This window comes from Borostomias antarcticus (assembly GCF_949987555.1).
Source record: "Borostomias antarcticus genome assembly, chromosome: 8".
NCBI classification, from domain to species: domain Eukaryota; kingdom Metazoa; phylum Chordata; class Actinopteri; order Stomiiformes; family Stomiidae; genus Borostomias; species Borostomias antarcticus.
This window is the reverse complement of record NC_140241.1, coordinates 23,069,922-23,084,298: the sequence shown is the minus strand read 5'-3', so window position 1 is coordinate 23,084,298 and position 14,377 is coordinate 23,069,922. Positions and strand designations below refer to the sequence as shown.

Below are 14,377 nucleotides of genomic sequence, written 5' to 3'. Positions count from 1 at the left end.
GGCGTGGTTTTACAGAGGCGACGTTTTAGCCGGACCACCGGGCGGGTCTACAGAATATACCGCTTCTCCAAACCGTTGTGTGTGGAAGTAATAAGAATAACAGTATGAGGAACTTGCTCAGACAGCGAGGAGGTCGCCAGGTTTGCTATTTGATTTCATTAATTTTAAGAGAATGTCATGTCAAATTACTAATGTGTTTGCTGATTGATTTAATTACATTTTAAAATAAATGTGTCCGACCACACTCAGCTTCTGTGAAGCGTTATTATCTTTAGTGTATGAGGTTTCATGCAGTTTCTCCGGTCATAACCCCAAATTGCTGAATAGAAAATTCCAGAGCGATATCCCTCTGTAGATGACATGACCTGCAGCGTGTCTGACTGCTGGGTGACCTGCGAGAGTCTGTGAGGCGATGGGGGACCAGGACAGTCTAGCCCTGGTGCTGTTCCAGGTGTGGCTGTCTGTGGTGGTGGGGCTCATCATGCTGCCCGCTATGTTCGGTTTGTCGCTCGGGGTGACGTCGGTCTACATCAAGATCCTGATCAAGACCCTCGAGGTAACTGTACTGGAATAAAGTCTTAGTTTGTCCGCAACAGGTGTTAACATTGAACTACCAAAAGATGATGCATAATTATATGCGTTATGATGGATAAGGAAACGTTTAAAGCTGATGTATATAGCCTATAATTTGCATCTACTCTAATTGTGTGTCATTATTAGGCTGCAACCAAATACATAAAAAAAATAAAAAATAATAATCTTGGTATGCGCTGTCTCCTGTAACGGTGAGTTTTTAATCTTCCTGCCCTCTGCTCCCCTTAGGGCAGACAGCTCATGACCATTAGGAAAGATGGCAGTATGCAGCAGACATTGTGTGAGAGGTCATTTGAAAGTAAACACTCTCTCTCTCTCTCTCTCTCTCTCTCTCTTTCTCTCGCTGGACAGTGGGCCACCATCAGGATTCAGAGAGGGTGCAGAGAGCAGCCCAGTCAGCCAATGCTAACAGCTAATGGTTAGTGAGTCCATCCGCCACACGACTCCATGACTCAGCAGTGACTAGGTTAATTTTGAGGTTTGGACAACCCTGTGACCCTTGTGGCTTATTGTGGGTCAACAATAATATCACATGTAATGAGTGTCACATGTGATATTTCCCATGCTCCCCTATATATTTACCACACAGCATGAGCTATATGATGTGTTATAATCGTGTTATATTAGAGGAAACCATCCACTATCCTTTTAAGCACATGTTTCTTTGATATCAATCTCTAATACTTGATTCCCATCTCTAGATGATAGATGAATTTACAGAGCAAATATCACAAGTTGTGAATCTGTATTCTTGGTTTCTCTCTTAGAACATAGTGTTCTGTTATTTGAGCGCTTGGATAGGGTTGACCTTGCACATGTGACTAGTTGTATGTTAGTGTGAGGGCTCGTGATTGGTCAGCTCACGAGGCTGGTGCGGGGGACGCTGAGAAGCCCCATCCCAGTCTGATGATGCAATAGCAGCTTACATAACTTCAACCAAAGAAGTCTGTGTTTAACGCTAGACCGTTATGCTGGGAAATACCGCTCGCTCCTCACTGACGCCCCCAACTGCTTGGTTGTGAAATATATACTGTAGTACCAGGCCATGAAGACCCTCTGCCCACTGCAGTCTGTATGATCCTCACCATCCAACTCATTCTGAATTAGAGACGTAAAGCTTTTAGTTTAGGATATTTATCACATGACGTCTTAATCTACCACGGCAACTCTGTCAGTGTTTTGTTTTTAGGTTTTGGTTAAGTTTTAGACTGTGGAGAGAGTTTGTCTGTCAGGAATAATGCATTCTAACAACAGACAAGCTTTTTGAATTTCAACTGCCATTGTGGAGCCATAGCATTCTTATTTCTCAAGCATACCATCGACCTTTTTAGTCCATTTTCCTAAAATGAATGACAAAGCAGTCAAATATCTGTGAGCACAAGTTACAGAAGCTACTAAATATGCCTTTAAATATCACAGACCTGTCTCTCTGTGAAAAAACAATCATTGTGATGTTATGCAATAGCAAACATTACAAAACATCCTGACCTCCCTTAGTCAATAAAACTTTGGTCAAGAACCTGATGATATTCAAAACCCCGGATCATAATCATGACACGAGTCAGACGTTTATCTCCAGGCATCATCCATTCTCTGGGGCTAATGTTCCCCTGGTGATGCCTGCTGATCACGAGAGCGTTGTTCCCTGCTCTCGGTGAAAACCTCAACTGGCACAATCAAAACATGGCCTTCTTCACTCTGCTTGTATCAACCTCCCACCATCACCTCGCTCTTTGTACTGTAGATCCGGATTAGATTGCGTATAACCTTTTTGGACCCTATTGTGCTCCCTGTTGTTTATCAGTTGTCTTGTATGCCCTTTGTCTACAGTACATATTCTAAGAGTAAGTTTGAAGTTTAAGATGGAACCCACACCGCTACTAACCCTGCTGTCTGCGGTTGTCGGGTGCTGTGTGTCCTGTGATTGTCATGTCAATGTATTGCTTTATAAATGTTCTTAGCCGGTAGACAAACATACTCCTGGAGCTTGCTCGATCGCCTTGTTGAGAGGGGTCAGGGAAGAATTTTTACAGCTCACTTATCTGGCCCCCGGGTGATTACTGTTTTTTTGCTTCCCTCTGGAATATGTAGAGAGTGGGTCGTATGCCCACCTCCCTTGTTCTCTGTAAAGCGCATTGTGTTGCCTCTGGGTATGAAATGCGCTATACAAATAAAGCTTTGATTGATTGATTGATTGATGTCTGTGTGTCCTGTGATTGTCATGTCTGTGTGTCCTGTGATTGTCATGTCTGTGTCTGTGCCCTGTGATTGTCATGTCTGTGTCTGTGTGTCCTGTGATTGTCATGTCTGTGTCTGTGTGTCCTGTGATTGTCATGGCTGCGTCTGTGTCCTGTGATTGTCATGTCTGTGTCCTGTGATTGTCATGTCTGTGTGTCCTGTGATTGTCATGTCTGCGTCTGTGTGTCCTGTGATTGTCATGTCTGCGTCTGTGTGTCCTGTGATTGTCATGTCTGCGTCTGTGTGTCCTGTGATTGTCATGGCTGCGTCTGTGTCCTGTGATTGTCATGTCTGTGTACTGTGATTGTCATGTCTGTGTGTCCTGTGATTGTCATGTCTGCGTCTGTGTGTCCTGTGATTGTCATGGCTGCGTCTGTGTCCTGTGATTGTCATGTCTGTGTACTGTGATTGTCATGTCTGTGTCCTGTGATTGTCATGTCTGTGTCCTGTGATTGTCATGTCTGTGTACTGTGATTGTCATGTCTGTGTCCTGTTATTGTCATGTCTGTGTGTCCTGTGATTGTCATGTCTGTGTATCCTGTGATTGTAATGTCTGTGTCTGTGTGTCCTGTGATTGTCATGTCTGTGTGTCCTGTGATTGTCATATCTGTGTGTCCTGTGATTGTCATGTCTGTGTACTGTGATTGTCATGTCTGTGTCCTGTGATTGTCATGTCTGTGTCCTGTGATTGTCATGTCTGTGTACTGTGATTGTCATGTCTGTGTCCTGTGATTGTCATGTCTGTGTGTCCTGTGATTGTCATGTCTGTGTATCCTGTGATTGTAATGTCTGTGTCTGTGTGTCCTGTGATTGTCATGTCTGTGTGTCCTGTGATTGTCATATCTGTGTGTCCTGTGATTGTCATGTCTGTGTGTCCTGTGATTGTCATGTCTGTGTGTCCTGTGATTGTCATGTCTGTGTCCTGTGATTGTCATGTCTGTGTCCTGTGATTGTCATGTCTGTGTATCCTGTGATTGTAATGTCTGTGTCTGTGTGTCCTGTGATTGTCATGTCTGTGTGTCCTGTGATTGTCATATCTGTGTGTCCTGTGATTGTCATGTCTGTGTGTCCTGTGATTGTCATGTCTGTGTCCTGTGATTGTCATGTCTGTGTGTCCTGTGATTGTCATGTCTGTGTCCTGTGATTGTCATGTCTGTGTCCTGTGATTGTCATGTCTGTGTATCCTGTGATTGTAATGTCTGTGTCTGTGTGTCCTGTGATTGTCATGTCTGTGTCCTGTGATTGTCATATCTGTGTGTCCTGTGATTGTCATGTCTGTGTGTCCTGTGATTGTCATGTCTGTGTGTCCTGTGATTGTCATGCCTGCGTCTGTGTCTGTCTGTGGTTGTGCCGACCAGGCCTGATCAAGAGGGAGGGGGGCTCCATGGAGCAGGAAATGGCGGCGGACATGGGGAGAGAGTTCACCCTGAGCCACGCCTTCCACTTCTACCGGAAGGGACTGGAGAGCATCGTGGAGGACCAGGTGACTCAGCGCTTCTCCTCCGAGGAGCTGGCCTCCTGGAACCTCCTGACGCGCACCAACTGCAACTTCTGCTACATCAGCCTCCGCCTCACCGTCATCTGGGGCGTGGGGGTGTTTATGCGTTACTGTGTCCTCTGCCCTTTACGGTGAGTACCGTGTGCCTGGGTCTCCCAACCTGGGGTCCGGGGGGGGCAATGATCGCAGGGGGGGCGGGGGGGGGGGGACCAGGTGCCAGGCCAGGCCTCAGACGATTTGAGGCCTTAATGTTAGCTACAGTAGACAAATATTTGTCAAGGATGATCAATAATGCATATTATTGACGTCACCCAACAATTTTAACAAAATCCATGATCTTATCTGATGAAGGGTCAAAAAGCCTTGTATTTACGGCACTACAATACCATATAAATTCAACAATTTAATCTGAGACTATGAATCGTGTCAACATTAATATTACTGCTACACTGGCGAAGCGCGTTATTGTACCCTAACTTACACCTGATGGAATTTACACACACAGACTGGACGTTCACAGAGATTTGGCAGGGGGGGGGACAAATTCCATCTGGTGTAAGTTAGGGGGGCCCTGGGGAAGAAATGTTGGGAACCCCTGCCATATGTGGTGACCACTGGACCCCCCCCCCCCCCCCGCCACCATCCTTCTTCTGACCTCCTACCTCTGAATCAGAATCAGTCACTCAGTCAGTATTTGCCAAGTGCATTTTCACACACGTATGAGGAATATGACTACAGATGGACACTTGGCGCAGGCAGCATTAGCGAGTGCCCAGTAGTTCGCTTGTTTGTTAAAGTTGCACTGAAATGAAAAAAGCATTCTGTCCCATTTTGGTTCACATAATTGGTCATAGTGTTCACCTATTCAACAATGTATACCAAAAAAATACAAAATTCTACTTTTGTTGTAATCTTATATCAAAGTATATAATTTCTTACTTCCTGGAAAACGGTAGGTCACGTGCAATGACGACAACAGGTACCTTAGATTTTAGGCCAATAATCTCATGACATCCACCCGTCAATCAACACTATCCTTCTATCGAATCTGTCTAAAGTTCTTAAAACCCGTCCACTTGTCAATGTTCCAATCAAATTCCTCTAAACATATGTCCCACCCTCATAGCTTGTTTGCGTCGGAAATACGTCAAACTACGGAAGTTAGATGATCTCAAACGTCCGTTTCTGTGCGACTTTAAGAGTTTGTTACAGAGTGACAGTTAATTTCTATGTCCTGTTTCAAGATGTCGAATATATTTTATGTTCGTTGTGTTTTCTTTGTCTTACAGGATAACTCTGGCGCTCATTGGCATGTCCACATTGGTAGTTGGGACTACGTTGGTTGGGTTTCTACCTAAAAGCAGGTAATAGCTGCACACCCACCATGAAACAGTCATACACATGCCGTGAGATTCCTGGGGCTGTGGTGGTTTGTCTCGGTGTGTTGATGGTGATCTGTGATTCGTATTGATGTGTTTCCAGTTCCACTTTATTTCAGTTTAAAGTGCGTTTTACAACATGGTAATAACAATCTTATTACAAAAGGTTAAAATTGTGAAATCACACAGTGTTAATGGTGATCTGTGGTGACCTTTGCTGATGAAGGTGGAAGAGCTGGCTGAGTGAATTGATCCATCTGACGTGCTATAGGATCTGTGCCCGAGGCCTCTCTGCCACCATCCACTACCACAACAGGTCAGGGTTCCTCTAAAGGGCTTCATTACACCCAAATCCAGCTCTTCCTGCTTCCTAATACTTCCTAATACTAGACACTTTTGTGTTTTGTGTTTTCTTATCAGATTAAAGGGATATTCTGGAATTTTTGAACTAGGGCCTCATTTTCGACTTACCTATGATGTTTTTGACTTATGGAGATCATTTCAGTTAATTCCATGCTGTAGATCGCTTTGGGTCGTTCCAATTTCACGTTTTTATGTAAACGGGAGTCTTCTTTTGTTCTCCTCACAGAGAGAATAAGCCCCAGAAAGGTGGGATATGTGTAGCGAACCACACATCACCCATCGACATCGTCATCCTGTCCAACGACGGATGCTACGCCATGGTGGGTAAAGAACGCAGACAACGGTCGGCGCCTCACGCAGGCCCGACGTTTCGTCCAGCGGTCCGGCGTCGTTGTCCTGATCCCCCCTCTCCCCGTCACCCCCAGGTGGGACAGGTCCACGGAGGCCTGATGGGGGTCATGCAGAGGTCAATGCTGAGGTCCTGCCCCCACGTGTGGTTCGAGAGGTCGGAGATGAGGGACCGTCACACCGTCACCAGTAGGTGAGACGGAGAAATTAGGGGAAAAGACACCAGCAGCTACAGTATAGCGTGAGATACTGGGCTGAGTTTCCCAGAGGCATCGTACCGCTACGTTCATCGTAGCGCTATGATGAACGCCATAGCTTACGATGAACGTAGCGCTACGATGCCTCTGGGAAACTCAGCCCTGGTCTCTTTCATACATCTAAGACATTTACTCAGCTATCTTCTTCCGCACGTTAACATGTACATACAGTGTACACATTTTTTATAGTTAAAGCTCACATTTATATCACCTATACTGTTTTTTTTTTGTAATAATATATCATTTGGTCATTGTTGCTTACCTCTCTCACAGACTAAGAGATCATGTAGCAGCCAGGACAAAACTGCCCATCTTGATCTTCCCAGAAGGCAAGTTTCTGCTGAATCCTGCCTGGTCCCTCTGTAGCTGTCGTCAGTCTGAAGTATGCTGTCTTGGGGACTGTGGCGGTGTACGCTAACCTGTGTGTGCTACTTCCTGTGTCTGCAACAGGAACTTGCATCAACAACACATCAGTCATGATGTTCAAGAAGGGAAGTTTTGAAATCGGAGGGACAATATATCCAGTTGCAATCAAGGTATTGTTGGTATTGTATTGCTATTGGTGTTACAACTCTGTGAGCAGTGGTTGTCAGTTATATTATTGGTCTTTTAAAAAAAAAAAAATCTTTAAAGGTGAAATAGATAACATTTTTATGTATATGAATCAAAAAGGAGAAAAAAACATCCACAGAGCTTTTAGAAGTTCCCCCGCCAAAAAAAAAGAAAAGAAAAAAGATATTGATTATAATTTATCATTTTGCAGTTTTGACAGGTCTGAAATGAATGTTGTGTTTATCTCTGAGACGTCTGAGGTTTGGTTCTCACCTCTAACAATGCTTGTGAGACAATAGTATTACATCATTGGTACCATGCGGTATCTGTCGGGATCGATCAAGAGTCATAATACTATTGTCTCATGAGCCTTGTTATAGTTTTTTTTTTATGATTCGTCTACATAAAAATGTGATGTATGGCACCTTTAATCAAGTAGCAGTGATATACTACTGTGTGAATCTGAAGTGTCTTTAGGTGTTGTTCTATTGACCGTCAGTTGATGGGTAATAAAGTTTGTTCTTCACTCTCAGACAAGACTGCTATTGTGTGTTGAAGCATTTGTCAGTGTAGGGAAACCTTCTGGAAAAATACCTTCCAGGTAGAACCCTTTCCAGGTCAGTTAGAACCCTTTTGGGGTTTTACATTCCTCCTTAGAACATTGTAAAGATGCATTTTGGAACACAAAATGACTGTTTTGACCTGAAAACGGTTCTAGTTAGCACTCCTTTTTCCTGAGAGAGTACATGGTCTGGTCTGTTGTGTGTATGATGTCGGTCCGTGTGGTGCGCCGTCTGGTTGGTGCTGTTTAATGTCAGTCTGTACGGTCTGTTGTGCTTGATGTCAGTCTGTGTGGTCTCTGTGTTTGTAATGTCAGTCTGTGTGGTCTCTGTGTTTGATGTCAGTCCGTGTGGTCTCTGTGTTTGATGTCAGTCTGTGTGGTCTCTGTGTTTGTAATATCAGTCTGTGTGGTCTCTGTGTTTGATGTCAGTCTGTGTGGTCTCTGTGTTTAATGTCAGTCTGTGCGGTCTGTTGTGCTTGATGTCAGTCTGTGTGGTCTGTGTTTGTAATATCAGTCTGTGTGGTCTCTGTGTTTGATGTCAGTCTGTGTGGTCTCTGTGTTTGATGTCAGTCTGTGTGGTCTCTGTGTTTGATGTCAGTCAGTGTGGTCTCTGTGTTTGATGTCAGTCTGTGTGGTCTCTGTGTTTGTAATGTCAGTCTGTGTGGTCTCTGTGTTTGATGTCAGTCTGTGTGGTCTCTGTGTTTGTAATATCAGTCTGTGTGGTCTCTGTGTTTGATGTCTGTCTGTGTGGTCTCTGTGTTTGTAATGTCAGTCTGTGTGGTCTCTGTGTTTGATGTCAGTCTGTGTGGTCTCTGTGTTTGATGTCAGTCTGTGTGGTCTCTGTGTTTGTAATGTCAGTCTGTGTGGTCTCTGTGTTTGTAATATCAGTCTGTGTGGTCTCTGTGTTTGATGTCAGTCTGTGTGGTCTGTGTTTGTAATGTCAGTCAGTGTGGTCTCTGTGTTTGATGTCAGTCTGTGTGGTCTCTGTGTTTGTAATGTCAGTCTGTGTGGTCTCTGTGTTTGTAATGTCAGTCTGTGTGGTCTCTGTGTTTGATGTCAGTCCGTGTGGTCTCTGTGTTTGTAATGTCAGTCTGTGTGGTCTCTGTGTTTGTTTGTAATGTCAGTATGATCCCCGGTTTGGCGACGCCTTCTGGAACAGTGCCAAGTACAACATGGTCAGCTACCTGCTCCGCATGATGACCAGCTGGGCTATCGTCGTCAACGTTTGGTACCTTCCCCCCATGACCAAACTGGTACGCCCTCACTCTCTCTCTCTCTCTCTCTCTCTCACACACACACACACACGGAACATGTAACGATAACCGGTATAATGATAAACTACGATAAAATCAGATTACAATTATTACAATTATCACTAAAACCGTGTTTGATTACGACGCTTTGAAAACTCACTATAAATACTGTCCAGCATCAACCAAAGATCAGTCTCCAAGATGCATTATTTTAATGTTCATGCAAACAAAAGGAGCACAGTGCTGCTAATTTTATTTGTGGGTTTCAATATAAAACTTGGTGAAATGGTTTCAGTGTGTTTCAGTAGTTTTTCAACATTTTCAGCACATTTTAACAATACCCAGCAATTAACAATCTAACAATTAACCAGCTCAGTGGCCTTTATAGTCTCAGGGCAGTTGGAGTGTCCGCCCTGAGACTGGGAGGTCGTGAGTTCAATCCCCGGCCGAGTCATACCAAAGACTATAAAAATGGTATACTCGATGCCTCCCTGCATAGTGTCATGTCCAGAGGGTGTACTTGTACATCAAGCTGCCTCACGCTACAGGAGATAGGGTCGTGCCCTATGGGCCACTAGGCCCGAGAAACATTGGTTCTCAAAGGCTTACTTACTTTACTTAACAATACCACAATGATACTGTATATATATAATATATATAATATATATATAATTATATCTTATACTGTATATAACATATAATCATGGTATGAAACGTACATCTCTACACACACACAAACTATCAGATGTGTGTATGAGTCATTGACCCATTACAACTCCAGCCTGATGGCTTCGTGTCACCTGACGCATCGTTGTTTGTCTCCCGCCGTCTGTATGGAGCAGGAGAATGAGGACGCCGTCCAGTTCGCCAACAGAGTCAAGTCCGCCATTGCTCATCAAGGAGGTCTCCTGGACCTGTCATGGTGAGGGGACAACCTGAGCCCTCTAACGGCTCTTAGCTTGCATATTAAAACATTTTAGCAAGTATTTGTGCCAGCCAGAACAGTGTAAATGGACTGCACTTATAGAACGCTTTTCCACCTTAGCAGCACTCAAAGCGCTTTACAATGGCCTCTCATTCACCCATTCACACACACATTCACGGTAGCTGCCATGCAAGGTGCTAACCTGCTCATTGGGAGCAATTTGGGGTTAGGTGTCTTGCTCAAGGACACTTCGACATGTGGACAGTCAGAACTGGGATTCGAACCACTGACCCTTCGATCACTGAACAACCCGCTCTACCAACTGAGCTACAGCCACCCCTGTGTAAGGGAGGCCTTTTCATTCTATGACCTGCCTGTCTCTCCTATACACCTGTCTAGGAAACTACTCAGGCATCCACCTTAATTCTCCCCATGTTCCATTTAATTGTGTGGGACTAGAGAGAGAACATGTATTTTCGTATTCATTGAGTGCACTGAACACGACGCACATACCTCTAGCACTATTTAAGGTGCTGAAATACTACACAGTGGTCTCAAACAGGTGATGTGTGGTGTTATATGGTGCTATGTTGTGCTCTGTGTTGATGCGCGTCTGTCTGTCTGTCTGTCCATCTCTCTCTCTCTCTCTCTACAGGGACGGTAGTCTGAAGAGGTACAAGGTGAAGGAGACGCTTAAAGAGCAGCAACAGAAGATCTACAGCAGTATGATAAGTGGACATGACGGTGGCGATTCACCGGAGTCTGAGACACAAGATGGACAATGACCACGGCTTTTATCTCTGGACAATCCCTGTCAGTGGACGGCAATGTTCTACTGTGGACGACACACACCACAACACACACAGACTGGATTTTTTTCCTGTGTTGCGGATGCCATCACCATTCCGTGTTTAAAGGTGTTGTTTGATACAGAACGCCTTATTTCGTGAATTTTTACTTTTGAAAGAGTTGATATGAGCTGTTTTAAAGATGAAACATTCCATGTGAAACACAATATAGCATAAAGGTTATAGAGAATGCATGTCCTGCTTCTCTTGTAACTACCCTGTAGTCGGCTTTACTCATTATGTTGATTTATAGTCTTAAACTCATGCCTTCTTATACTTCTGCTTTTGGGTCAAAGTGCAGACCCAGCGCAGGCACGCTCTCATCCTCAATGGGTTCTTCTTCATGGTCAGACTGAGATTGTATCGTGGTTTTCTTACGGTACCATAATGTCTTAAAGGTCATGGAGGGTTAGGGTTAGGGTTAGCATCCTGGCTGGCTGTTGCATTGCAGACTCAGGTGTGGCTTTTGTTTCCTGGTCACCTCCTATCTATCACAGCAACTTAAAAATCCATTGCTGGTGACTGAGCACTCACAGTGGATTGATCTCTGGAAAAAATTACTTAAACCTTCCTAAAGAAACAATGCAAGAGAAAACACATTTCATAAATGCATCCTTTCATGCTTGATGAGCTATGGAGGAGATATGGTGTAGGATGATCTATGTGCCGCTAGGGGGCAGTGTTTACCAACTAAAAATAGATTATATTCCTCTTCGGCAGTTCCACTCACCTCATGGATCTACTGATAATCTCACTGCTCGGGAGAGACATCATCGGAAAATCTGAAAGTTCTTGGGTGCATATAAATACAAACGCTTTGTATTATTGTAGAGTTTGAAGTCTTATATGCAGTATCATGCAAACGTGAGGTTATGATTGTAACCACAGACCATACCAGAACCACCGAGGTTTTGAAAGACTTTTTGACATTTTTATAAAATAGCCTACAATTTCTGTAAAACAACAAAACCATTCAACAGCTATGGACAGTTACCAAAATATTGTCTTTATTTATTTGTGATTTCAAAGAAAGTTGCAACACTTGCATTGTCCATCAAAGACTAACAAACAAAAATGGACAATGGAGAAAATTAATCCCATCATATTTTCATATACACAAGTTGATGTAGGCTGCAATTTCTCTTACACCTCTATGTCTTCAAAAAGAGGCCAACATAAATGTGAAATTGACCAATTATTATTATTTTATTGGGAGAACATAATTAATTCAGTGGAGTGATTATGATTAGACTCATGTATAACAATGGAACTAGTGAGGTATTTTCATTTATGTACTTTTATATTCTTATAAATGTATGGATGTGTTTCAGGTTAAATGGTTTTTGTAAAACAAAAACTATTTTAAAACCTCCAATTGAACTTCATAGAAGAAGTTAAAAGTACTTGGGTCAGCCATTTCCAGACCAAGTCACTAAGGGCAAATGATTGACTGTTTGATAGCCACGTGCCAAACTCATTTAATAAGAGCAATCCGGATGGAAACATATCTTCACCCCGTCACCAGGGGAAGATCCAGACCAGCTGTCCCTTCAGAATCCCCAGAGCCTCTCAGTGGCCTGAGCACACCAGGGGGTTAGAGAGAGAATGAGAGAGAGAGAGAGAGAGAAAGAGAGAGAGAGAGAGAGAGAGAGGGGGGTGCTGGAGGAGAGAGTGAAGGGGTTGCGTGATCTTAAATAAAAAGCTGGCACAGGTGAGCGTGGGCAAGACATGTTTGCTGTGACGGTGCTTTAATAAAGAAAGCACAGACTGTGAAATAGCGTTGACTTATTCTTCCACACAAAGGGAGCTGGACGCTTAAATTCCACAGCTTCTCTCTTGCCCCTCAACGAGAGCATCTCCCAGCCGACTCAAGCACCTAGGCTATAATAACAACCCCCTCGACTTAAATTGCTTGAACAGAAATGTTTGTTCTCTTCTAACAGGATTGTGAATTATTAATCGGATCTGAAGCCGATTTTATAACCCAATTGTTGAGGTGGGAGTCTTGGCGAGCGATGCTACGCTACACCATTTACTGTGATGTATGTGTCTGCACATCTTTATATCCAATTTAATGTGATTCAGATAGATTTCAAAGGGACATCATAAAAGGCATGAGTGACCTCTGTAAGGGCCTGCCTGACTGCAGACTCTATACAACTGCCCAGTTCGTCTCAATATGCTGATTAGATTTTCTCAATTTCAGTTTTACTCATGGAAAGTGATCCATACAAATGTAATGCACCCAGGTACACTCAGTAAATATGAATAAATTGCCAAATTTAATCTTTTTTATTTTGCCCGGGAGAATGTAGTTCATGAGGGATATTTTAAATCACAGTTTGCTTGGAACTGAACAGCTTGACCAGTCACAAGACTAAATGACTATGGCTCTGTCTGAGACCTGCCATTAGTTACAACATAATGCCTTTAAATACATTGTTCCGCCATCCATTATGTGGCTGGAGTAGAACTCTCTCTAATGTATGTGATGTTGAAGCAAAATGCGACTCACAGACAGAAATCAATACAAGCATTGAGAAGAATGTCTGGGACCGCCTCCCCGGAGGTTCACCATACAAGCCTGTGCATTTCAACTCAGGCGTTTATATTGTACAGTACAGTATAGCCTACAATATACAACATTTTCAGGTCAAAAATACTATTTAGGGTTCCACACAGCACCTGATGTTTAAAATTAAGACTTTTTCATAGTTGTTGTTCTATTGTTAAAATGACAAACGTCAAGTAGCCTAACTCTATTATGGCTTTTAGTGTTCATACTATAGCCTATATCTCTGGCCAGATGCTACAACATCAAATTCATCACTGGCATCCGCAGCTGTCCAGTCACCAGGGGGACAGAGTATTCTGGGATGTGTGAGATCAGTTGACCTCCACTGTCCTTCCCCCTAGCAGCTCATCCGCCCACCTGCAAATCCCACTTCTGACATCGACATTCTGGGACAGATCCGTCAACTGTGGGCTGAGTTAGCAAACGACTGATTCTGCGGCTGCCCCCCCCCCCCCCCCCCCCCCCCAAATAACACCGTCTCCTTCTCAGGGCTTCTCGCTATTATTCAGATCAAAACTGTTAGAATGTTGTCCAACCGTTGTGGCCTGGTCGGTTCACACTAGGTTAGTGAGAGAACGAGGAGACGGTGCACAACACTGTTCAGTTTCATCACTTTATTAATCACACACACACACACACACACACACACACACACACACACACACACACACACACACACAGACGGCACACATGGGGCACATTATTGTATTGCCTTTTTTGTGGGCTATATTTTAGTGTTTTTGTTGTCTTTATGCTGTTTCATTACATTACAGTCATTTAGCTGACGCTTTTATCCAAAGCGACTTACAATAATTACATTTAACGTAGGCTATAAAGCCAGTGTACTAGGCTACTAGGCCTACTTGCCAGTGCATCTCCTTTCTAAAACAAGTGACTAAGAGCATAATCTAGTGCTGAAGGCAAGAATAGCAATCTAAAATAGCAATAGGTGCTTAAGAGGATGGTGGTAGTACTTTTTGAAGAG

General features: G+C 43.6%; 1 protein-coding gene across 1 annotated transcript; it reads left to right on the top strand.

Moving 5' to 3' along the window:
* The first annotated feature begins 37 nt into the window (after positions 1-37).
* On the top strand, positions 38-12,926 carry gpat3 (glycerol-3-phosphate acyltransferase 3). The gene is made up of 13 exons (XM_084442173.1): positions 38-140; positions 356-556; positions 946-1,012; positions 4,191-4,461; positions 5,620-5,694; positions 5,936-6,025; positions 6,299-6,392; positions 6,498-6,613; positions 6,951-7,006; positions 7,128-7,213; positions 8,916-9,044; positions 9,887-9,966; positions 10,625-12,926. The coding sequence occupies exons 2-13, from the start codon at positions 413-415 to the stop codon at positions 10,752-10,754; spliced, it is 1,338 nt and encodes a 445-aa protein (XP_084298299.1). The 5' UTR covers positions 38-140; positions 356-412; the 3' UTR covers positions 10,755-12,926.
* The last annotated feature ends 1,451 nt before the right edge of the window (positions 12,927-14,377 follow it).